At 46.8% G+C, this 26,329-nt stretch overlaps 2 protein-coding genes across 10 annotated transcripts in view; both read left to right on the top strand.

The window, feature by feature from the left end:
• GPRASP3 (G protein-coupled receptor associated sorting protein family member 3) overlaps positions 1 to 25,893 on the top strand; it is a 153,841-nt gene extending 127,948 nt beyond the window's left edge. For 3 of the 9 annotated variants that reach the window (XM_060292879.1, XM_060292875.1, XM_060292881.2), the window contains 5 exons: positions 3,510 to 3,577; positions 3,921 to 3,997; positions 21,380 to 21,476; positions 21,824 to 21,899; positions 22,230 to 25,893. In XM_060292879.1, coding sequence (XP_060148862.1) covers positions 22,380 to 24,074 — 1,695 coding nt within the window. In that variant the 5' untranslated portion in view covers positions 3,510 to 3,577; positions 3,921 to 3,997; positions 21,380 to 21,476; positions 21,824 to 21,899; positions 22,230 to 22,379 and the 3' untranslated portion in view covers positions 24,075 to 25,893. The other 6 variants (XM_070044731.1, XM_060292880.1, XM_060292882.2 and 3 more) reach the window with 6 other exon arrangements.
• On the top strand, positions 4,322 to 7,554 carry GPRASP2 (G protein-coupled receptor associated sorting protein 2). Its single transcript, XM_060292874.1, has one exon. The coding sequence runs from the start codon at positions 4,647 to 4,649 to the stop codon at positions 7,215 to 7,217; it is 2,571 nt and encodes an 856-aa protein (XP_060148857.1). The 5' UTR covers positions 4,322 to 4,646; the 3' UTR covers positions 7,218 to 7,554.
• Positions 25,894 to 26,329: the final 436 nt, after the last annotated feature.

The raw sequence follows: 26,329 nt of genomic DNA, 5'->3' as shown, positions 1-26,329 counted from the left end.
ATGCGGAAAGCACAGTTCAGAGAGGCAAAGAGATTCATGCACACGCACAGATCCCAGAAGAGCTCAGACTCCCTTCTTCCACCCTGGCATTCACCCAAGAGAGTATACTTTGGAACAAAGAAAATCCACAATTCAGCTAAGGCCATTGAAAGAGCACAGTGAAAGACTTTCCTCTGAAAACTGACATCTGTTGTCTCTAGATATAGTATAGAATCATCTCTAGGTTTTTTCTCTATCACCTAAATATTGTACAGTTATAATAAATATCTAATAACAAGTAAAAGCTGATATGAAAATTCATGGTAAGAATAAGGTTCCCTTTTCATCCTGGTAAGCATCCATGATATTCAGTAAATAGGGACTCTCTCCAAGACGAACCTCAAAGATGATTGCAAAATCTCTCTTCTTTAGAAAAGAGAGAAGGCGCTTAAGAGGGTGGTTATAGTGGTGAGAGATGAGCGCCCAGATTGATCCTCCCAGGGGCTGAAGCCCAATTCAAGAAAGTGAAGGGGAATGGACTTTATCAGAATGGTGAGTGAATTCGGTTCCCACTGCTGCTGTAACAAATTACCACAATCTTGCTGGCTTAAAAAAACAAAAACAATAAAATATTATCTTACAGTCCTGAAGGTTGGAAATAGGAAAAGGGTCTCTCTGGTCTGAAATAAAGGTGATAGGAGGACTTCATTCTTCCGAGGGGTTCTAGGAAGAATCTGTCTCCTTGCCTTTTCCAACTTCTGGGTCTGCCTGCAGTCCTTGGCCTCTAGCTTCCTTCCATGTTCAAAACTAGTGATATCCCGTCCACTTGTGGCGTCTTTCTCATGCAACTTCACTGTGACACTGACTCTTCTGCCTACCTCTTCCACATTTAAAGTAGCCTTGCCATGGCATTGGCCAAGATACAGAAGTGTAATCTTACTTTACATTCAGCTGATTAGCAATCTTAATTCCATCTGCAACCTTAATTCTCCTTTGCCATGTAACATCACATATTTACAGGTTCAGGAGAACAGGACGTGAACATCTTTGGGGGACCTTTATTCAGCTTACAACAGCGAGGGTGCCATTTAGGTGGGTTTTAAAACGGGCAACAGTGCCAGCAGGTTTGTGCTGAACCACAGGTGTGCTTAACCAGGGTTGCTGTTTGCCCCATGGAGCACAGAAAGGAGGGGCTGGAGACTACAGGAAGGATATAGGAGTGCAGGAATCAGAGGATTCAAGGGCCAGCAGGTTTCTGTCTTAGGGAAGTGGGTGCCTGGTGGGTCGTCCTCCAAAGAATGGCTGGGGAAAGTAGACTGGTGTGTATGGCAAGTGTGTGAGATCCCAGTTGGTTCTAATCCCTGCCACATTCCCACCCTGCCAAAGATGATGAGCGCTTGGAGGCAACTGCAGGAGAAGACCTGACAGAACCCGGGGAGAGAAGCCAGGACCGGCCCTACCTGGTGCCTGACACCTGGCTATGGGATGAGAGGGAGGACTGTCTGAGCCGGTGCGTGTCCTGAGAGGGAAAGGCCCTCTTTCCTGGGCAACTGCGGGGGCGGCGAAATGGCAAAGTGTGCTACCGTGCTACCACTGCGACTGAGAAAATGGCAGTGTGGCAGACAGGATGACGACACTGGCGCAGACAGGTGGTTTGTTTCCTCAGGCCAGAGGTCTATCTAGGGCTGCCTTCCCTTAGAAGAGGGGCAGTGGCTCGGCCTCCACGGGCGCCGCCTCCCACCTTCCTCCCGCGGCCCCAGAAGGTGGAAAGCAGACCCAGGCAGGGCCGTCCTCACAGCTCCTCTGCCGCTGGCGCCCAGGGAGGATGGCACGCGCGATGGGGGAGGGTAGGGGGGCGGACTCCAATCAGTCCGGTACACACACACACACACACACACACACACACACCCCGGGACGATCTGTATCCATCCGCTGCTCCCTCCAGCGCGGCCCCTCCCTACCCTCCCGACCCCGGCCCCCACTGCCCACCGCCCAGTGGCCCCACACGCTGCGGTGCCAGAAGTGTGCGGGATGGGAAGGGTGGTCGCCCGACGGGGGGCGGTGGAGGGCCGGCGTGGCCCCGCCCCTGAGGCCGGGACTCCTCCAGGCCCCGCCTCTTTCTGGGTCGGAACTACGGTGGGTCTGGGAGGGGGCGTCGAGCCCATTCGTGCAGTATCCCTCCGCCCCCTTCCCGACACCCTCGCCGCGAGCGGTTGGTGCCGCAGGCTTCGTAGCCCCTGCCGGGTTTGGCGCAGCCGCGCGGGGGGCTGGACGCCTCTTTGCCATTCTGCCCGCACGGCGAGCGGTGGGAATCCGAGTGAGGAGCTGCGACAGGAGGGGGAGGCCGACCATCGGGACCCTGCGCCTGCGAAGGCAAGTGGGGGTGTCTTGGGGGCGACGAGCGGCTCACACCCTGCCCCGCGGACCCTGACAGCCTGACGAGGGGGAGGCAACCGGGTCGTAGCGGGTCCCTGAGAGAGGTGCGCATCGTTGGGGGACCCCTGGCGCTGAGGGGGCGGCGACCGGCGGGGACCGGTCCTGGGGCGCGAAGTCTTGGCCACAGGGTTTCCCTCGGATCCTGGGGAGGCGAACGGCGCGGCCGCTCCCCGGCGGGCTTTCTGGGCGCCCGCGCCCCGCCGTCGACGGTGCCTGTGCCAGGAGAGGGCTGTGGGGGAGGCTGCTGCGGGCGAAATGGCGGAGGGGAGCCGGGTTGGGGGCGTTGGGGAGGCCGCCGGGGGTGGCGGTCGGAGCCGGCTGACAAGCGGGCGGGCGCGGGGGGCCGCCCGCCCGGGCCCTGATTCTGGAAAGGGGTCTGTTGGACCCCGCGTGCCGGGTGCTGTCCCTTCCCACAGGCGCCTCTTTGATGCCAGAATGTCCTGTGTGCGCGGTAGGTCTGGCGATTTCAGGCCACAGGGTGCATCTGTACAGGAGAGGCTTGAGAAAAACTAGGGACGGGAAAACGGCCTATATTTCTGAAGTTGTGTGGGGATGGGGGGTGAGGGTGGGCAGCAACCAGTGACTGGACACCCGAATTGGGATGGGGTGACTGCGACCAGAGCAGGTCAGGCATCCAGGAATGCCTCTTAAAATTCTCCTGTCCACCCGGTTTCTCCACACTTCCTGGCCTTCCTCCCTCACCTCCATCCAAAATTGGGGGTGGAAAAGATGGACTGGGAGGTGAGGGTGGGACAAATTATAAATACAAGTACCACTGCACAACCTGTTTTCTAGAATATGCGGGCGCCCTTCCCCCAATTTATAATGCGCAAGGCAAAGGATGTGGTGCACCTAGTGGTGAATCCTCAGAATTGGAGAAGGGAGCAATGCGAAAAATATGACGTCAAGAGATGTTTGTTATCTGGAATGCTGAAATAGAGGGCCAAGATAAAATGAGAATATTCTACTAAGAGGACTCTGAATATTGAAAGACAGTATATGGAGTCCTATCCTTGATATTGGTCTGTCCATCAGGCGCTTAGTTGCTATCATGGTCTTCTGATTGTCTTAACCTTTTTATCTTTGGTCCATAGGTCTGCTTTAAGGCTGGTTACTTCTGCAAAGAAGGAAAGAAGGAAAAGACTGCCTTAAATCTCTGGAGGTTTGTGCAAAGTGGGGCAATGCAAGGGGCAGCTACAGAGGAAGATTGACAGGTGTTTTTGATCCAGTTGGGTGTCTTTGATTCACATGTCTTACTCTTTCTGATTTGCACACTGCTGCAGAACCCGTTTCTCATTTCCTGCAGGAGTATTAGGACTATTGGGGTAGGTGTGGATTGGGCTGTGAATGGGCGGAGAAGACCTGAGAGCAGGAATCAAGCGACAGGAAACATCAGACAAATTAGACACTTAAACAGAAAGAGATATTTGCATCAGGGATCAGGGTGTCTGCCTGTCAACCAAGCACTCAGACTTAATTTCTCCTGTATGTTTACTTATCCATAGGATGGCCTGCTGTTTGCTTAAGGCTTAACACCACTGGAACAAAGCAAGGAGAGGAAAATTTCACCACAACAGTGCAGGTATGAGAATGGGTACAACTTTTGGGTGGGGTAGAGGAGACCAGCACAGGTCCAAGGGTGATTAGGGTCTGGTCTGAGGGCTCCTCAGCCTCTCCCATTGCGAAGATACTTTCCCACCATTTTCTCACCTGTGTTGTAGCAAGCAAAGCAGTGTGACAGCTCTGGGGGTAAACGGTGTGGGGTGAAATGAGGATAACAGAGAGACTTTCTGATAGCCTAACTCTCCCAAGAAGCATTCAAGGTCCAGTCTCTGTGTGTGGGTCTTTGCATGGAGTGACACAGTTGGAAGAGACTCAAAGCCGCACGTCGTTCTCGATTCCTAGATTGATCTTCAGTGGCATCTCTGGTGGTGGTGGAATTGCTGCTAACCACCACCCTCAACAGGTGTGCACCCACCCGGGAACCATCCATCCTCTCCCAGTTTGGTTGTGCTTCTTCTGCACTCTGTCTGTAATATTGGCTGAGACTGGGATTGGAAAGGAGGCTGATTGACTGCTGGACTGGTGATTGACTCTAACTTTTGTTTCCAACTGTATCACCTGAATCATCGAAAGATTAGAGTGTGAAAATAGAAAACTGTGACAGATCTGTGGTAGAGGCTGAGACTGGGATAGTGGTATTTAATCAGGACTCCTCTGTAACTTGTATTATGACTGGGGCTGAGATTGAGCCTGGTGTCCAGGCCAAGCCTGAAAAGAAGCCTGGAGAAGAGGTTGGAGGTGGGGCTGAGAGAGAGAATGAAGTCCCAATGGTGGTCAGACCAAAGGTTAGGACCCAGGCCACACCTGGGGCAAGGCCCAAAACTGAGTCCAAGGCTATGGCTGGGGCAAGGCCCAAAACCGAGTCCAAGGCAATGGTTGGGGCAAGGCCTAAAACAGAGTCCCAGACAATGGCTGGGGCAAGACCCAAAGCTGAGTCGCAGACAATGGCCGGGGCAAGACCCAAAACTGAATCCCAGGCAATGGCAGGGGCAAGACTCAAAACTGAAGCCAGGGCAGTAGGTGGGGCACGTCCTAAGACTGAAGCCAAGGCAATCCCTGGGGCAAGGCCCAAGGATGAAGCCCAGGCTTGGGCCCAGACTGAGTTCGGGGCTGAGGCAATGTCGCAATCAGAGGGCGTGTCTCAGACCAATGCAGTAACCTGGCCACTGGTCAATACTGAGTCTGGGTCAGCTGCTAAACCTATGGCCCTATCTGTGGATAGGGAACTGGTCAATGTAGACACTGAGACCTTTCCTGGCTCCCAGGTTCAGACAGGAATCCAACCCTGGTTTGGATCGGGGGAGGAAACTAATATGGGGTCTTGGTGCTATCCCAGGTCCAGGGCCAGAGAGGAGGCCTCTAATGAGTCTGGATTCTGGTCAGCAGATGAGACCTCTACAATGTCCTCTTTCTGGGCTGGAGAAGAGGCCAGTATCAGATCATGGCCTAGGGAAGAGGCCAATACCAGGTCCAGGCACAGGGCCAAACATCAGCCTAATCCCAGATCCAGGCCCAGATCCAAGCAAGAACCCTATATTGATTCCTGGTCTGGGTCTGAGGAAGAGTCTGGCAACCCATTCTGCTTGTGGGCTGGAGAAAATACCAATAATTTGTTCAGGCCCAGAGTCAGGGATGAGGCAAATATGAGGTCCAAGCTCAGGACAAAGAGAGAGGACTTTTTTGAATCTGAGTCTGAAGACGAGTACTATAAAGAGTCTTGGTTTTTACCTGGAGAAGAAGCCAATAGTAGATTCAGACCCAGAGACAAGGAAGAGTCTAACACTGTCTTGAAGCCCAGGGCCCAGAAAGATGTTAATAACAGTGACAGGGTCAAACAAGAGCCCAGGTTTGAGGAGGAAGTCATTATTGGGTCCTGGTTCTGGGCAGAGAAAGAGGTCAGTATGGAGGCTGGGGCTTCAGCCATTTGTGAATCTGAGCCAGGGGCCGAGGAGGGGGCCATTGGTGGATCCTTGTTCTGGGCGGAGGAAAAGTCCAGTTTGGGTGCTGTGGCCAGAGAAGAGACCAGGCCAGAGTCTGAAGAAGAGGCCATATTTGGGTCCTGGTTCTGGGACAGGGATGAGGCCTGCTTTGACTTAAATCCCCATCCTGTGTACAAGGCTAGCCCCAGGTTCAGAGATACAGCTGATGAGGGAGTTAATGTATCATCCAGGCCCCAAACCTGGGAAGAGGTCACTGTTGAATTCAAACCTGGTCCTTGTCATGGGATTGGCTTCCCATCCCCAAGCCCCTTTAGAATTCCTGAGGAAGCAGCATCCGTATACTCTGAAATGTTTGAGGGAAAGCCCAAGAATGTGGAAGTTACCCCAGAAGGGGAAGAGCAGGAATCTTTGCTTCAGCCTGATCAGCCTGACCCTGAGTTCCCATTTCAGTATGATCCGTCCTACCGGTCAGTCAGGGAAATTCGAGAACATCTTAGGACCAGGGAGAGTGCAGAGCCAGAGAGTTGGTCCTGCAGCTGCATACAGTGTGAGCTTAAAATTGGTCCTGAAGAGTTTGAAGAACTCCTTCTATTAATGGACAAAATTCGAGATCCTTTCATTCATGAAATATCTAAGATTGCCATGGGTATGAGGACTGCTTCTCAGTTTACCCGTGATTTCATTCGCGATTCAGGAGTTGTCTCACTTATTGAAACTTTGCTCAATTATCCCTCCTCCCGAGTTAGGACAAGTTTTTTGGAAAATATGATTCATATGGCTCCACCTTACCCAAATCTAAACATGATTGAGACATTCATATGTCAAGTGTGTGAGGAAACCCTTGCTCATAGCGTGGGTTCCCCTGAGCAGCTGCTTGGATTAAGGATGCTTAGACACCTCACTACAACTACAGACTATCACACACTCGTTGCCAATTATATGTCTGGGTTTCTCTCCTTATTAACCACAGGCAATGCAAGAACAAAATTTCACGTTCTGAAAATGTTATTGAATTTGTCTGAAAATCCTATGGTGGCAAAAAAACTATTCAGTGCCAAGGCTCTATCGATATTTGTGGGTCTCTTTAACATAGAAGAGACAAATGATAACATTCAAATTGTTATTAAAATGTTTCAGAATATCAGTAGTATTATAAAAAATGGAACAATGTCCTTAATTGATGATGATTTCAGTCTTGAGCCGCTTATTTCTGCATTCCATGAATTTGAGAAGTTAGCTGAGGAACTGCAAGTCCAAATAGACAATCAGAATGATCCTGAGGTGGGACAGCAAAGCTAATATGATTAACCACCTGCCTCTGATCAGCCTTATGTTCCCAAAGAACCCTGAGTAGTGCTTTCGTTTTCAGTCTGGTTTTATTTTGTAACTTATATTTTAATGCTGATGTTAACTTTGTCCAATTCTTGGTTTGAGCTGGATCATTTTGTGGATGCCAAATGACTATTAGTGCTGAAAAAAATTTGTTGATATTTGTCTTGCTGTCCATTGCTGTATTTTTCAGTACTGAGCTTCCAATGAACTGAGCCGCCTGTGTAACCTACCCTGCTATTCATTGTTTAAACATATGGTTCTCTATTCAAGTCTGTGTTTTCAATAAAGTTCTGTGTGAAAAGTGGCAGAAGTGACCCTTCTTCAGTTCAAAATCGAGGTGTAGATACAATGTGCACAGTTACAAACATAGACAATGAGTAGTATGACATACATACCTTCATTGGAAAATCCCATTCCTGGATCTTAAGAAGGAAGAGATTACAGTGGGTTGTGGTACTTGAGGAATGCTTCAGAGAAGAGGCACGCACTTAAATTTGGTCACTGAAAAGTAGGATAAGACAACCCATTAGGTCATTCTTGGAAGTGAGCAGTGGCGGTGTAAAGAAAAGTGTGTAATTGGAAAATCTGTTCCAGTAGTATGGATATAACCTGTCTGCCTGGAATAGGTGAGACAAGTTTAATGAGGGATGCAGTTGGAATGAGGCCACTTTGGAGAACTAAGTTGGGCCAGATCTGCACATTTTGCAACACAAAGTACAGGTGTTGCTCAGTGCCACCTGAAGAGTGAAAGAGTACAACAGCACACCAATTAAATGGAGTCAGGAATAAGCTTTCCTTTGTGATCCTAATCCAAGGAAAGTAGTAAGGAAATACCATGCAGCTATTAAAAATGTTCTATTTATTGGCATGAAATGACACATGCTTTTATATCTGGTGTAATAGAGAAGACTGTGACATCATCTGTGGAAAATTAGATCCCATTTTAAAAACTGTGTAAATAGACACAATTTCTGTGCAATTTCAATATGACTTTCTAAGAAACTTCATATATTCCATAATCTGGAAGAAAATACACTATGCTAAATAAGTTTTCAGTGACAGACATTGGGGAGATACAAAAATTAATTAGACAAGGATTTTTTTCTTTTAATATGCTTACATCTAGTGCCTCAAGTTGTAGGTGGACATGTTGGAAAGGATACAGTTATGTAAATGAATATATGTTAAAAAGAATTTTTTAGAGATAAACTCATTTAGAAAAGTTGAAAAGGAATGAGACTTCAGAAAGATTAGCTTATGAAATGTTTTAAAGAAAAGTAAAATTACCAAGGTTGCTAAGTTTATACTAGTCTCTTGTACAAAGATGGCAACCTTTTTACATGACTGTTGCATTTGAAAGATCATCACGTTTCCTTTTGGAGTGACAGCAAAGTTCCAGAAGTAGATAGTGGTAATGATTGCACAGCATTGTGCATGTACTTAATGCCACTGAATTGTACACTTTAAAATGGTTAAAATGGTAAGCTTTGTGTTATGTGTGTTTTCCACAGTAATAAGTAAAAACATCATACCATACCTTAAGACAAGAATTGCGGAAGTCAGGGATAGAGTTGGTTTGGAGAGGGAATACAGGCTTATGGGAAATATCATATGTTTTATTATTTTTAGACATGGTGAAATGTTATTTCTGTTTTGTCTGAGGATGTTAATTTTTGAAAAGGTAAAATTATGATTTGTAAATTAGAAATGAACACATGGAAGTTTTTTTTCAACACAACAACTGCTAAGATTATGAGAATGGTTGAAGGAGATGTGTATATACAATATACACAATAATATAAACAAAACATGTATATTAAATTTCATACACACATAGAAAATTAATAAATGTTAGTATAACATTGCTGGATCAAGTACAAAACTGATTGATATCTTAAGGGCGATAAATTGAAACCATTTATGTTATCTGTTCCACTGGACATAAATCATTTCCATAGCTATTGGACAAAATACCTACAAGTTAACATAAGTCTCTTAGGGTTGAAAACTTGCTCTATCAACAGAAAGTGAAGCCCAGCACTGCACTGAACAAGTATCCAGTAACCTATGTTGTCTTTTCCCAATTTTTGTATAATTTTTCTGACAGTGCAACCTGCTTTCCCCACCACCACCCGATTCTAGGCTGCAAGGTTTATGGAAGTAGGGCAAAGTGGCAGTTTTGCTTCCATTCACAAACCACAAGTGCTAACAGAGATCGTCCTGGTGGTGGAAATTGGAGATTGAATGTTTGTTTTGGCTATCAGTATTTTTCAAGACAGATCCTGTGTGTGTTTTAATACGTCACCCGAGTTTTGCACAGAATACTGAAAGTCAGTTGGTCTCCAAACTCCTCATGGGGTGTTCCTCGCCAGCCCTGTGCTCCTACAGAGCAAGGCCCAGGCTTAGGGCTGGAAGCTTTGGCTCCGAATCCAGCCTTCCTTTCAGCTCTCTATCTTCACCCCATCAGGAGCTTCAGATTGTTCTAGCAAGCAGCTCAACCCCAGAGGCACAAGACTGTGCCCTGCGTGCTGCGGGGCTGCGGCGGACTTGCCGACTGCGCGGTCACGTGGGGCTAACTGTGGGTCACGTGACCGCACTCTCACTTAGACCGGCGTGGAGGTGTGTCGCACTGAAAAGGGATGGGAAAGACTTGCACCTGACGCTTGACAGACGGCAGTGAGAGGAGTGGTCGGACGTGATGGTGGATGCGTGGGTGAGTGTCTCTCCATGCTGCATTAGCCTGAAAGCTAATCCCTCAGGCGCCCAGAATTATGGCCTTTGTTGGCTGAGGACACAATCCCTCAGCCAATCGCGAGCGTCTTAGCCAGGGTCTGTTTCTGTCCAGGAGCTGAAGAGGCAGGAAGTCATCCTGCGGGAGGCATACGTGGAGGGAAGCATCGGCCGCTGCTAGAGGAGGTGGGCTCGACGCCGGATATTGGCATCCGTGGGAGGTGGTGGTGGAGACTAGGTCCGGGTAGAGGAAGTGTCTCGGAGCCTCGCGCTCCCTCCTGCCTTCTGCAAGCCCCTACCCCACCCTCATCTCCCCGCCCAGCGCTGCGTGACTCTGTTTCTCTGTGTGGGTGGGAGAGGTGGACACGTGGAAGCAGTTGGCTTCAGGGGAGCCCAGAGAGAGGAAATGGTGAAGTGACAATTTGTGAACACCGGTGGCCCTGGATCAGGAAACGCAGGTGTGAGGATACGAACTGTGAGCTACACTCCCTTCCTCCCACCTAGCTGGCACTCATTCTCTACTGTTTGTCTTTTCCAGATTGTGAGACAAGCTCATAATTGGGGGAGGGGGGAGATCCAAGGCTCCAGCTGCCTGGAGATGCAAGAGAGGAATGAACCCCAATCTGGGCAGCTCTGGGGAATGGGAGCTAACAGACTCAGGAGGAGGGAATCTGGATGCTTTGGGCCCTTCACATAGGATTTCTCTTTGGGATACTGCCAAGCTTCTCAACTCCCAAGATGATACCTGGACCTGAGCTCCAGGCAGCAGCTCCCTCCCATCTAGGAACTCAAAAGCTGATACTCCATCTAGGCTCCCTCCTGCTACTGTGCTGGGCCTCAGAATAGGGTTTTTCTGGGAACCATCTATGGAAACTGTTTTATGGATGATCTCATGTGTCCGCTCTGCAGACACTTCGCTCTCTTCCTTGTGTTTTGCTCTCTGTCCCCTTCTTAGGGCTTGTTCCTTTGGTCTTATCCTAGGTAGCAGCCTTTGGTAAGTCCTTGTCCTCTTTCTAACTGAATTATCCCCACTCCCCCTACCCACCTCTCTCTCCCTACCCTGGCATCCACTGGATACCAAGGCAGTTTAAGAAAGTGCCACTAGGAAGTAATGAATTTTCCTAAGCCCACTCATATCCTTATTTTTATACTCACTATAGAGTTGAAACTATGCAGTAATACTACTTCAGGCCCTCCTGTTTATATATATATATGTTTTTTGTGGGTTTTTTTTGTTTTTTTTTTTTTTTTTTTGCGGTACGCGGGCCTCTCACTGTTGTGGCCTCTCCCGTTGTGGAGCACAGGCTCTGGACGCGCAGGCTCAGCGGCCATGGCTCACGGGCCTAGCCGCTCCGAGGCATGTGGGATCTTCCTGGACCAGGGCGCAAACCTGTGTCCCCTGCATCGGCAGGCGGACTCTCAACCACTGCGCCACCAGGAAAGCCCCTTCCTGTGGGCATGTGGGTAAAATTAGAGATTGAGGCCTTAGGACTACCTCCTCCTCTCTTACCCCCTGCCTCCTTTGTATTATCCTCCTCCCTCCACTCTCCAGAATTCTGGTAATATAAGTATCAGGACCAATGTTTAGGTTGTGGCCTTTCCCCTCAAGCTTTGTTGTCTTGTCTGTGCTGTTTTAGAGTTTGACAAACACCTCAAACATCATGTGGTATAAGAAAAAGTATATCTAACCTTTGTCCTTGGTTCCTGGCACAGGGCCTGAAAAAACCTTGGAATTTCTTGAGCCCTGGGAGTATCTTTGTTATGCTAATGAACGGACTGTGGTGGGTCCCTAGTTAGCTTCTGGTTGTGAGGATGTGATCTGGTCACTAGAAGGACCAACCACGTGATTAGAGTTGGAGCTTTAGGCCAGCAGGAACTCCAGCGAAGGAAGGAGGGCTGGATTTGGGGTTCGATCACATGAACAGTCCTGCCTATGTAATGAAACCCCAGTGAAAACTTCCTGGTTGGTGAGCACACTGATATCCAGAGAGGGTGATGTTGCCCTGAATCCATGTGAAGAGGACATGGAATCTGTATATCTCAGACCCTTCAAGACCTTGTCCTATGTATATCCTTTCTTTTTTTTTTTTTGCCATACACGGGCCTCTCACTGTTGTGGCCTCTCCCGTTGCGGAGCACAGGCTCCGGACGCGCAGGCTCAGCGGCCATGGCTCACGGGCCCAGCTGCTCCGTGGCATGTGGGATCTTCCCGGACCGGGGCACGAACCCGTATCCCCTGCATCGGCAGGTGGACTCTCAACCACTGCGCCACCAGGGAAGCCCTATCCTTTCTAATAAAACTATAATTCTACATATAGCACTTTTAGTGCTTTTATCAAACTTAGAGCAAACTTGCTTTTATCAAACTTATAGCACTTTTATCAAAACTGAGGGGGTCGTGGGAACCCCTGAATTTATAACTGGTCAGTCAGAAGTATGGATGGTCCCCCAAGTCTTGCAACTGACACCTGATCTCAAGTGGGGGCAGTATTATTGGGGACTGCACCCTTAAACCTGTGGAGTCTGATGCTAACTCCAGGTAGTTGGTGTCAAAGAACTGATGTCAGAATAATAGTGTCACACATCCTTATTTTTAGCAGCCACCCCTAGATTAATATCTGTAAACTGACCTTTGATCCTATGCATCATGCATAAGCAAGTTAAAATAAAGGAGGCAGAGCCTACCAGTGTATTATGGGTGAAAAAAGCAGCATATGTTTTTGTGGCATGCGTCTACAATTTAGATGATTTTTAAAGTTCTCTCTATATTTTTTCCTTATCAGAGTTCCCTCAGCCTGTATTTCCTGTTGGGGGTACTGCATTTATATTTGGGGAACTTCACACTGCAGTCTGGAGAGATACCTCTAAGTCCCACATGCATCCCAGGGCAGATGCTTAACTAACTCACGCCTGTGGGTTTTTTCAGTCTCAGCCAAAGCACTGGGTAAGTGTGTGGGGGGTGTCCATGCATGAAGATGATTATCTCTGTTCTGATCACTCCTTGAGTAGCACTTGTAAGGGCCAAGATCATCCCTCAGTTTTTTCCTGGGAGTGTAGTTGAAGTAAATACCTCAACACTCATATAGCCCTTTTGTTTCTGCCCCCTTTCGGGATAAATATTATGGGCTATCTCATGTAATAAATATCAGGGCCTGTTCAGATGTCATTTGACCTACAATGTTGCTGCCTGGGGATAAAATTAGAGTGAATTTGTCATCTGTCCAATCATGAATGAAAGAAGGGTATTTTACAGCACAGCTGACCCTCTACTCTGCCCCCAATTTCAAAAAAGCAGCCTTCAGTGGGATCTCGTCTATAAAATACTACCAGGTCCCCAATGGAGGGTTTCAAGTCCCTGTACTTTCCCATACAATTCTACCTTTCCATCTCCATTTCTAACACATTCTTCCAAGTCAGGGCCAGGACCAGAATGAGATAAAGATACAATTTAAGGAGGCACTCACTCGTGCCTCACCCAGTCCATGCCCTGCTCCACTTTGCCTGCACTCAAGCCACATGGGACTATCTGCTATTTTCCAACCCAACTATACTCTGTGCTTTACTACTTTTGTGCATTTCCCCAGGCTTTTCCCTCAATCTTCAATGCCCTCATGCCCTTTCTCTGCCTGTAGGAAACACAGTCATCCTTTTAGGCTCAGCTCAAATGCTAGGGCCTGTTTGAAGTCTTTCTGATACTCTCACCCTTACTCTTTGCCCCTTGGTAGAAAGTAATGCCTCCATCCTATGTACGTACACAGTATTTTATTCACCCCTATTTTAGCATTTGTTTCTTTGTATCATGCACTGGAGCGTTTTTTATGAATAAGACAGAACTAGTGTTGAGGGCCAGGTAGCATAGAGGAAGAAACTTGGACTCTGAAAGTGTGAATCAGACCCCAGTCAGTCTGACCTCAATGCCTGAGCCTTTTACTACTTTTCATAGTACAGTCGTCCTTCTGTATCCAGGGGGGATTGGTTCCAGGACCATCCAGAGATACAAAAATCCACAGATGCTCAAGTCCCTTATATAAAATGGCATTATTTGCACATAACCTGTGCGCATCTCCCCATATACTTTATTTTATTATTATTATTTTTAAACATCTTTATTTTATTTTTTTTGGCTGCACTGGGTCTTCCTTGCAGCACACAGGCTCTTGGTTGCGGCACATGGGCTTGTCTCTGGTTGTGATGCTTGGGCTTAGTTGCCTGGTAACATGTGGGATCTTAGTTCCCCGACCAGGGATCGAACCTGCGTCCCCTGCGTTGGAAGGCAGACCCTTAACCACTGGACCACCAGGGAAGTCCCCTCCCCATATACTTCAAGTCATCTCTAGATTACTTACAATACCTAATACAATGTAAATTCTGCGTGAATGTTGTAAATACAATGCCAATGCTACATAAATAGTTGCCAGTGTGTGTCAAATTAAAGTTTTGATTTCTGGAACTTTCTGGAGTTCTTTGATTCAAATATTTTTGATCCCTAGTTGGTTGAATCTGTGGATGCGGAACCCGGGATATGGAAGGGTGACTGTACTTATTGTTAATATCAAGATTTAATGAGTGCTTTATAAGTGCCAGATACTCTTCTAAGGGTTCTAAATATATTAACTTATTTAATCCTCAAAACAACTGTATAGAGTAGATGCTGTTATTGTCTCTGTTCTACACATGAGGAAGCTGAGGCACAGACTCGTAACTTGGCAAGCTCAGTTAGCAGAGCTTGATTTGATTAGCGGAGGAGCTGAGATTCAAACCTTTGTAGTTTGAATCTGGAGCTGGCATGTGTTGCCACTACACTACATCTATTGGGTTGGCCAAAAAGTTCGTTCAAACTTTTTTGCCAGCCCAGTATATCCCTCTAGTGCTAATTATCACTAAAAGCTGCCATCATCACCATGACTATCTTCATCATCAGATTTTCTCCTCCTTACAGCTTGTAGCAAAGTACTTTATTCATCATAAAGAAACTTGAACCTGAGTGTTGCTAGACTCCCTGCCCCTTGTCCCCTTCTACCTGTGAATCAGCATACTCCGGATTTTCCTTCCTTCCCAACTTAATGGGCCATCATTTTTACTACTCACCTACCTCATCCTCTAGCGCCTGGCTCCACTGTCCTGGCAAAATCTCAGCTCTTGATAAATCCCAAATATCCACCTCCTTCTATACCTGTGTTGCTTAGTACAGTGCACCTGGGGAAAGTTAACCAAAACTTTCTGGCTGTTGACACTATGAATTTATCTTTCTCTACCTCAGTTCAGTCCTCAGGATAGAAAGCAGATAACCTTTGATATCTTTACACTATGGATATTTCACATGGGTGCACTTCCACACAATGACTCTCTGAATTGAAACTAGGCTTATCTATAAGCTCACGTATTTAATGTACCTCTGAACCCCCTAGATAAGTAAGGTTTAGGTTTTCTGCCTGAAGCCTTCCTTTTCAATCTAAAACAGAAGCCAATCACAGTTGTCAGACCTCTAGCAATCATTAGGCAAGATGTTCAGAATCTACAGTTTTCCTTTCATGTGGAAACATGAGTTCTGCCACTGGTTTTAAGAGGTAGGGCTTACTGACAGACAAAAGTCAGGAACTATTACTCACTGAAGCATTGTTTTGTGCCTGAGCATACATAACATTTAGGATTGTTCCATATAACAAGGAATTCAACTAAAACTAACTTTATAAGGAAATTTATTATCCACAGATCAGAAGTACTGAGGCAGAGAAGTCTTGGTGATTGTTTGATTCAGCTAAGGACTCAGCTTTTATCCATCTCTTTCTTCTGCCATTCATAATATCAACTTCCATCCTAAGGCTGGAAACTTGATGGGTGCAAGGAGTCAAGCAACTTTCCAAGGAAGAAAAGGAGATACCTTTACTGATGGCTTTGTCTTATAAGTGAGGACACTTTCCTCAGAAATCCTTCTGCAATCTTCTCTTCTTCATGTCTCATTGAGCAGAGTTACATCACCAGCCATTCCTGAACCAGAGTACCAAGGGGATGCATTATCCTTAGACCAAGCAGACTCACCTCTGGAATTTGGATCAGCCTCCCTGTGGCACATCACCACAAGGAGGAGGGAGCATACTTATGTAAAAGTGATGTTCTTTTAGTAAAGGGTTATGTTAAGCAACACAGAATATACAAAGCACCAAGGTTGCAGTAAGAAAGAGCACAGCGGTGATGTCTTAGCAATCATGACCTCTAAAAGCCACCGTGGAGATAGCATCTACTCTTTTTTTTTTAACATCTTTATTGGAGTATAATTGCTTTACAATGGTGTGTTAGTTTCTGCTTTCTAACAAAGTGAATCAGTTATACATATACATATGTCCCCATATCTCTTCCCTCTTGCGTCTCCCTCACTCCCACCCTCCCCATCGCACCCCTCTAGGTGGTCACCAGGCACCGAGCTGATCTCCCTGTGCTATGCAGCTGCTTCCCACTAGCTATCTATTTTATGTTTGTAGTGTATATATGTCCATGCCACTCTCTCACTTCGTCCCAGCTTACACTTCCCCCTCCCCATATCCTCAGGTCCATTCTCTAGTAGGTCTGCGTCTTTATTCCCGTCTTGTCCCTAGGTTCTTCATGACTTTTTTTTTTTTAGATTCCATATATATGTGTTAGCATACGGTATTTGGTTTCCTCTTTCTGACTTACTTCATCTACTCTTACTGCTTTCCCCAGCCCACCCCATAATATGACTAGATCACAATTTTAATAGGAACTAGAAAGACCTGACACTTGCAGATATTTCAGAATATCAGATAGTTTCTCAGTTAGTGTGTACAAGAATCCTGTGAAGTAGTTATTACCAATCCCCTTTGAGGGATGACTTAACTGAGTTATAAAAACATTACGTACCTTTTCCAAAATGACACAAATAGTTAGTGGTAAAATCTCTATTTAAACTTTGGACTGCCTGGCTCTGAAGTCTGGCTAAGTCCCAGAGTAGAGCCCAGGGGAGAAAGTCAGAGAAACGGGTCTCTGAGAGAGGTGCGCATCGCTAGAGCCCAGGGGAGAAAATCCCATGCAGCCTCCTTTTAGAAAGTGCTTCCAGCGATCAGAAACTGGTAACTCTAGTCTAAGCAAGCACCTAGTAGTATAGTGCACTGCCGCTTCATGGTGGTGGTGGTGGTGGTAACAGAGATGACTTTTCTACTGGGGTTAAGTCACAGTTGCTCAGACCTCACCACCAGGAACTTTGATTCAGGAAGTCTGAATTCTAATCTGCACTCCACGTTAAGAATTTGGGGGCTGAGATGCCAGGTTCAGGGAGTCACGTAAATTTTCTATACCTGTGAGGGAAAAGAGCAGGTATTTATGGAGCAGCTAGGCTTTCAAGGGCAACTTTATTCCCAGATCTGAAGTTCAGCTGAAAAGAAGAAGATGAAAGCTGTGTTCATTCGTCTTTAGTTATTCTGTTAAAATCCATAGGACACACTTCCAGTTTCAGTTCTGACATATAAAGAGCTTGGAAGTCATTGTTCCTGTACTTACAAGAAAAAAAGCTGAACAAACTGAGAATCAATGACTTATCTTAGACCCATCAGAGAACTGAGGTCACAGGGCAAATGACCACCCCAAATTCTGGAGAAAAGACATCCAGAGAGTCACAGCCTATATCTCTTTACATAGAGCAGAAACTGCTAGACATAAACAGGTAAGAACACTTAAGTGGGAATTTTGACAAATTGATAGAGACTGAGGGTGGAATAGCAGGAGAGTGAGAAACCCCTAGGGACCTGCAGTCTTAGCAGTGTTGTGGGCTTTACCTCCAGGAACTCCAGCAGGTTCTCATAGTGAATATTCCAGAAAGATCTCCTCAGGGCTCTGGCAGTGGGAGGGGAAGTGTACACTCAATAAATACACCCCTGGGCTTCCCTGATGGCGCAGTGGTTGAGAGTCCGCCTGCCGATGCAGGGGACGCGGGTTAGTGCCCCGGTCTGGGAAGATCCCACATGCCGCGGAACGGCTGAGCCCGTGAGCCATGGCCGCTGAGCCTGCGCGTCCGGAGCCTGTGCTCCGCAACGGGAGAGGCCACAACAGTGAGAGGCCCGCGTACAGAAAAAAAAAAAAAAAAAAAAAGATAAATAAATACACCCCCGAGTCTTCTCCATAACAAAGGCCTAATCTCCAGCGGAAAAGACTTTCCCAGAGCCTTATCCCAGCTGAGGGAAAGGCATTCCTCCTATCCAGCACACTCTAGCCTTCCATTCTCCTGTAAAGGGGAGAAAGATGCTAAAGAAACACTTGTGAAGGTCACAGTCTAGAGACAGGCCCACAAAAGACTGGAATTTAACCAGAAGATTATATAACACTTCCTCTCCTCTACATGCTAACAGGCCTCCAGTGTAGTAACAATGGAGTGCAGCTGAAAGAGTTGCAAGATGCAGACTCTCTCTGCAAGATGTAATTAGGGAAACACAAAGTTAAGAGGAGAGACAAAAATAAAGACGCTAGAGGAATTTGAAGACTGACACCTGCAGCTACAGCAAACATTACACACTGCCCAACTGCTAACCAGCTTAACATAAAGCTTCTCACTGAACGTCTATTTACCTCAGTTCCTATTACCCAACACATCATATCCAGCTTGCAACACAAAATTATAACACATAATAAAGGCAAGAAAAAGCATTATTTAAGGACACAAATCATCAGAACCAGGCTCAGATATAATGCAGATTTTGGAATTAAAAATAAGAATAATTTATTTGTTAATAGCCCTAATAGATAAACTAGACTGGTGTGTATGGCAAGTGTGTGAGATCCCAGTTGGTTCTAATCCCTGCCACATTCCCACCCTGCCAAAGATGATGAGCACTTGAAGGCAACTGCAAGAGAAGACCTGACAGAACCCGGGAAGAGAAGCCAGGACCGGCCCTACCTGGCTATGGGATGAGAGACAGGGAGGACTGTCTGAGCCGGTGCGTGTCCTGAGAGGGAAAGGCCCTCTTTCCTGGGCAACTGCGGGGGCGGCGAAATGGCAAAGTGTGCTACCGTGCTACCACTGCGACTGAGAAAATGGCAGTGTGGCAGACAGGATGACGACACTGGCGCAGACAGGTGGTTTGTTTCCTCAAGCCAGAGGTCTGTCTAGGGCTGCCTTCCCTTAGAAGAGGGGCAGTGGCTCGGCCTCCACGGGCGCCGCCTCCCACCTTCCTCCTGCCCGCGGCCCCAGAAGGTGTAAAACAGACCCGGGGAGGGCCGTCCTCACAGCTCCTCTGCCACTGGCGCCCAGGGAGGATGGCGCGCGCGATGGGGGAGGGTAGGGGGGCGGACTCCGATCAGGCCGGTACACACACAGACACACGCACACACACCCCGGGACGATCTGTATCCATCCGCTGCTCCCTCCAGCGCGGCCCCTCCCTACCCTCCCAACCCCGGCCCCCACTGCCCACCGCCCAGTGGCCCCACACGCTGCGGTGCCAGAAGTGTGCGGGGTGGGAAGGGTGGTCGCCCGAAGAGTAGTGGCGGAGGGCCGGCGTGGCCCCGCCCCTGAGGCCGGGACTCCTGCCGGCCCCGCCCCTTTCTGGGTCGGAACTACGGTGGGTCTGGGAGGGGGCGTCGAGCCCATTCGTGCAGTATCCCTCCGCCCCCTTCCCGACACCCTCGCCGCGAGCGGTTGGTGCCGCAGGCTTCGTAGCCCCTGCCGGGTTTGGCGCAGCCGCGCGGGGGGCTGGACGCCTCTTTGCCATTCTGCCCGCACGGCGAGCGGTGGGAATCCGAGTGAGGAGCTGCGACAGGAGGGGGAGGCCGACCATCGGGACCCTGCGTCTGCGAAAGCAACTGGGGGTGTCTCGGGGGCGACGAGCGGCTCACACCCTGCACCGCGGACCCTGGCAACCTGACGAGGGGGAGGCAACCGGGTCGGAGCGGGTCTCTGAGAGAGGTGCGCATCGTTGGGGGACCCCTGGCGCTGAGGGGGTGGCGACCGGCGCGGACCGGTCCTGGGGCGCGAGGTCTTGGCCGCAGGTCTTTCCTCGGGTCCTGGGGAGGCAAACGGCGCGGCCGCTCCCCGGCGGGCTTTCTGGGCGCCCGCGCCCCGCCGTCGACGGTGCCTGTGCCAGGAGAGGGCTGTGGGGGAGGCTGCTGCGGGCGAAATGGCGGAGGGGAGCCGGGGTGGGGGCGTCGGAGAGGCCGCCTGGGGTGGCGATCAGAGCCCGGTGCCGAGCGGGCGGGCGCCGGGGCCCGCCCGCCCGGGCCTTTATTCTGGAAAGGGGTCTGTGGGACCTCGCGTGCCGGGTGCTGTCCCTTCGCACAGGCGCCTCTTTGATGCCAGAGTGTCCTGTGTGCGCGGTAGGTCTGGCACATTCTGTGAAAGGGGAACTGAGCGAGTAGATTATGAAGACACCAAAATGAAAAGTTTATGTGCCTCTTAATACAGCAGTTTTGTTGCCTTCCATATTTAGGTCTTGGACCCAATTAAATGCAAGAAAATGGCAGGTTGAGGAGTCAATAGGCTTTCACAGGAAGGATCCGTGTAAATAAATAATGTATTAATCCATCTTTCTCATTTGGGATCTGTTTTCTCAACATCCTAGCCCACCTTAATATGTTAAGGTGTGAGAATGGCTCTTCAGAATAGAGAGGAAATTTTTCTGAAGGGTCAATTTAGAACGCGTGAAGTCAGTTTGCATCTTCATTTTCTGTTTTTGGAAACCCAAACCCCAGCTACCCTTCACAGCCCCCTCTCATTTTGGTGCAGAAGCAGTCCCACAGAAGATTTTGTGGAGTTCCTGGGAAATTCTGAGACCTGAGAGACATTTATTTACTTATTCCTTGATTCTTCAAAAGGAGGTTTTAGGACCTGAATTCTGGGAATCTGTTCACTAACCTGATACTTTTCTACCATTGTCAACATACTCTCTTGGTGTTTTGCTGAATGCCCCTTCTCTTTCTATAGGGCGTGACTCTTCTCCAGCTAGTGGACTGTTCTGTAGTGGTAAGGGTAGCATCTCCTGAGGACACCTGCTATGTGGGCTGGCTGGCATAGGTGGTGAATGAGATAGGAACTATGTATGTGTGGGGAAGGGGAAAAGGCAGGGGCATGCAAGATGGTATTGAAATAGTAGTCCCCATTATGTTCACTGCCTGTCTTCTAAATACAGTTGTTCCACTACCCATTCTTGCACCTCATCTTTTTGTTCAAGGAAGGTGTGGCCTCTGCTAGGAAAATGACTGACTTTAGTGTTGGGAGGTGTGATTAGACAAGCTGCAGGTCTTTGGGGAGTGGATGGGGGATCATTTGGGAGGAGAAGACAGGTGGGAGATATTTAACATGGCCTTGAATGTACAGAAGCATATGTTGTAACACTTGTCATGGGTGTTGGGCCATCTCAGTCTCTTTTGTTTTCTTTCCTCTTTTTGTCTATCCATAGGTTTGTTCCTTTATAGAGTACTGTAGAAATCTGCAGGTAGCTGTTCACTTTGAATTTGATTAAGAAAGAGGACAAAAGCTATTCATTTGGATCCAAGGTGAGTGTGAGCCTGAGCACCCCTATTGATTGGGAATGGGAATTGGCTGTTGGCGAGTAAGACCAGATCATATCTTGGAGCCATTGTCTTCCAACTTCCCACACACCTCTGCCCTCACATTTATGTATAGGAAATGGGGCTAGGGTGAGCCAGGATTGTGCCTATAGGGTAATTGATAGATACCTAGGAAGTGGGGAAGGAAGCCATGAGGAGGACCAAGGAGGCCAGAAACATTATATTCACAAAGCCTTAGATTTGGAAAGGCAGGTATTGGGTTTAGAAGCCAGAATGCATGTCTGTCTACCAAATACTTAAAATTCCAATCCCTCCTGTGTTTTTGTCCATAGGTCTGCCTGTGAGTCGACTATAGGGCTTATCAACACTGGAAGCAAGAAAGGAGAAAATTGCACCAGATCAGTGCAGGTTGGTGTGAGGCCTACCAGATAGACCTATAGAGTATAGTGGTATATACCAAAGGGGCTGGACACTCCTTAGCCTCTCTCACTTTCACCAAGCTTTCCCATCGTCTCTGTTCCTATTTGATGCAGAGACAAGAGTATGGAAGTGCCTGGGCAGGGCATTGTTGGGCATTAGTGGGACTGTGGAAGGGATAAAATGAGGTAACAGAGTTTTATACTATTCTACTTCTCCTACCACACAATCTATCTCTACTTTTACATGTCCTTTGTGGCTCTCTGCATAGAAAAGCACAGTTGGAAGAGACTCAAAGCCCATTTTCTTCTTCCACCTCAGGCCTATCTCCAGTGGTGGCTGTGGTGACCTTGAAGTGACAGAAGATCATCACCTTCAACCCAGTAAAAGAATATTAAGATACTGACCTGGGACATATTGAGAACCAAAGCCAAGACTGTATAGAGCTATCTACATAACTGGGCTTCAACTATGGCTGGGGTTAAGAATGCAAGTAGAAAGAATAGGAGTAGAAAGAATGAGAGTAAAAAGAAGACCAAAACTGAAAATAGGGCTGGTGTACAAGCTGAAGCCAAGAGGGAGGCTACTGGCGTAGTCAGATCTGTAGCCAAGACCCAGGCCAAAGCAATAGCCAAGGCAGGGACTCAGGAAGATCCAGTGGCAGAGGTGAAGGCAGCGTCTAAGAACAAGATTGTTACTGAGATGAAGGAAGGAGCTCTGGCAGATTTCAGTCCCAAAGCTGAAGATGAGGCCACTAGAGCATCTCGGTTTTGTTCTGTGGCTGAGGCTAGTGCTGAGTCCAGTGCTGAGTCCAGGTCTACGTGTAAAGATAAGACTGGTATTGATACCTGGTTTTGGGCTGAGGAAGAAGCCAGTGTTGGTTCCTGGTTCTGGAATGGAGAAGAGGCTGGTAATCGTTTCAGTGCTAAGGATGAAGGTAAAGCTGATATTTGTCCCCCATACTGTGCTAAGAATTTGGAGCCTGTGGCTGGGGCCAACTGCAAGGCTAGGCCAGGGGCTGAGGAGGAGGAGGAGGAGAACGTTATTGGGAGCTGGTTTTGGGATGGAGATGAAACTAGTTTTGACCCTAACCCTAGACCTGTGAGCAGGATAATTAAGCCCCAGCCTGTGGATGAAATTAATGAAAAAGATAGGCCCAAGGACTGGTCTGAGGTAACTATCTGGCCCAAAGCTCCTGCTGTAACTCCAGCAGTGTTAGGCTTTAGATCCCAAGTCCCATTTGAGAAAAAGCCTCCTTCATATGTTGTCCTGGCCTCCGCTGAGGAAAATACCCATTCTTTGCCTGTGGCAACAGCGTGCCCTTCTAGGAGCACTCCCTCAAGCTCACAGCCTGTCTCTGAGTACCCATTTGGTTCTGACCCTTGTATCCAGACCATAGAGGAGATTAGACGCCAAATCAGGATCAGGGAGGTGAATGGGATTAAGCCATTTGCTTGCCCTTGCAAAATGGAATGCTACATGGATTCTGAGGAGTTTGAAAAACTTGTTACCTTACTTAAATCAACTACTGATCCTCTCATTCATAAAATAGCTCAAATTGCAATGGGGATCATTAATGTTCATCCATTTGCCCAAGAGTTCATTAATGAGGTGGGTGTAGTGACACTTATTGAAAGCTTGCTTAGTTTTCCTTCCTCTGAAATGAGAAAAAAGGCTGTAATTACTCTGAATCCCCCCTCTGGGGATGAAAGACAACGAAAGGTTGAATTACATGTTAAGCATATGTGTAAGGAAACCATGTCTTTTCCCTTGAACTCACCTGGACAGCAATCCGGATTAAAGATACTAGGACAACTGGCTACTGATTCTCACCATCACCACATTGTTGCCAATTACTTTTCAGAGCTTTTTCATTTGCTCTCCCTGGGAAATCGTAAAACCAGAAATCTTGTTTTGAAAGTACTTTTGAATATGTCTGAAAATCCAACTGCAGCCAGAGACATGATCAATATAAAAGCATTAGCAGCATTAAAACTCATCTTTAACCAAAAAGAGGCAAAAGCCAATCTCGTTAGTGCTGTGGCCATATTTATTAACATAAAGGAGCATATCAGAAAGGGCTCAATTGTAGTTGTTGATCATTTGAGTTATAATACACTCATGGCCATTTTCCGTGAAGTTAAAGTGATCATCGAAACAATGTAAAATGAGCTAGATATAGAAGAGAACCCTTTGAACAATCTCCAAACTCTAACAGGCTGTGTGTTCCCAAAGAGCCATGCGTAATGTTTTGGTTATTACAATGTGCATGTTATAAATTACGTCTTTAACACAATATTACCTGTGACAGTCTAGGTCTGAGCTAGACCATTTTGGGGTGTCAAATTAATATTTCATTGTGAGTTGAAAACATCTGTTGATTATTCTCTTGTGTAGATGGGGAGCTTTTTAACATTTAAGATAGCAAATTGGTGCATCATAAGTAAGCTAACTTTTCATTAGTATCTGCTTAGATCCATTTGCAGCTTCAAATGATTTAAAAAGATAATATCCTTGAATTTATAATCTAGTTGTAGAAACAAGGCATATACACACAAAAAGATATCTAACAGTACACACACACACATATATATGTATACACACACACACTCATTGCCAAATGTGCACTCTCAATACGTAAAGAAAGCAGGGTTGCTACCGGCTGTTTAATGTAAAAGGAATTACTGTTTTTCCCCTATTCTACCTGCATCAGATAACTCATTCTACAACACACAAATGGCCCTGAATCTCAGATAAAATGTAATATTCATCTTTTATTTTGCTGCTACATTTATAACTCCTATATTGTTAGGCTATTTCATTTATATCAAGTAATCTTGCAGAAGAGAAAGGAGGTAGATGTAGGGAGGAAACATTTCCTGAGTACCTACTCATGTCAGATACTGTGTTGGCATTATATTTTACAGGTTTCTTCTTCTCAACAATGGTTCTCTGAGCTATGTACTGGTATTTTTTTTATGATTATAACTCGTTATTCTGGATTGCCTCCAATGGCAGTTAAGGAGGTTGAATACTTATTCCTAGATTCCCACAGCAGGCAAGTGTGGCATAGCTGTTTTGTCTGATACCAAAACCCGCTCTCATTGCACTACCTTATAGTCCTCTTCCACTTTTTGTGTGGCAGCCTTCAAGGCTCACAGACTGGTTTTAATGATTCAATTTTGCTGTAGGTAATGTCCCTGCCAGTCTTGCAATTCTTAACTTCCTCTAAATGCACATGTCCATTAGGCATTTGGCTAAACCTTGCTGGAGTAAGAAGAAAAGTCTGGGATGAGCGTATGGATTTGAACTGGCAGTGTCTGGGAAACAGTAGGTGCCCCAAACTGTTGAATGAATGAAATGTAGATTTGGAGCCAAACAACTGAAATTTGCTATGTGTCCTTCCTGTCTTCTTCAATAAAGAACTGGAATCATTCTGTACATTGTTTCATACCTTACAGTTTAAAAGATAATTGCTTTTTTCTTCCTTGCAAAATTATACCTTAATTTGTTTACCATTTATAATTTATTCTCCTGTGTGTCATATGAAAAGATAAACGGTTCTATCTTTTACTAGTAGGCAAGCCTACTCTCTGCATTTGTACCAGCTAAAACTGTACAGGATAAACTTAATTGGAGAAATTTAGGCCCAGGCCCAGAACTGCAGCTTCATCAACACAAAACAGGAAAGCTAGGAGAGGAGCTGCTGCCTCAATCTACGTGATAGTGATTCCTGGAAGTCTGCGGTCCAGAAAGCATTCCCAGGACTTGGGCTATAGCTATAGACTCAGGGTAGGAATTATAACCCCTGGTCTGAGCTGAAGAGAATGTTTCAGTGTGTAAAAATATTGGGTTATATGCTTTGAGATTTTTAAACAGTTAAGAAATTAAAACAAGATCATACTGTAAATACTGTTTGTAACTTGCCTTTCTTCCCACTAACTGTATATTGTGACCATCTTTCCATATCAATAAAGAGGCTTCTACAAATATTTTTGAATCTCTTAATGTTTTTCCTGTGTTAACATTTGGTGCATAGTGCCCTAATCTTTCATTGCATATCATCTGAATAAAGAATATGCATAAATTTATTCTCTTACAGAAATAGAACTACAGTATTCTGCAACTTGCCTTTTTGTCTTTTCAGTTATCTTTCCAATTTAGTATTATACAGATCTACCACATGCTTTTATTTAATAGCTTTATTGAGATATAATTGACATACCTCAAACCACACATATTTAAAGTATACAGTTTGGTAAGTTTTAACATATGTATACAGACACGAAACCATCACCACAATCAAGATAGCAAACATACCCATCACCCTGAAAAGTTTCTTCATGCCCCTTTGTAATGCCTCCTTCCCACCTCTCCCTGTTTTGTCCCCAAACAACCACTGATCTGCTTTCTGACAATAT

This window comes from Globicephala melas, chromosome X (genome assembly GCF_963455315.2).
Source record: "Globicephala melas chromosome X, mGloMel1.2, whole genome shotgun sequence".
Taxonomy (NCBI): domain Eukaryota; kingdom Metazoa; phylum Chordata; class Mammalia; order Artiodactyla; family Delphinidae; genus Globicephala; species Globicephala melas.
This window is presented reverse-complemented; position numbering and strand designations above follow the sequence as displayed.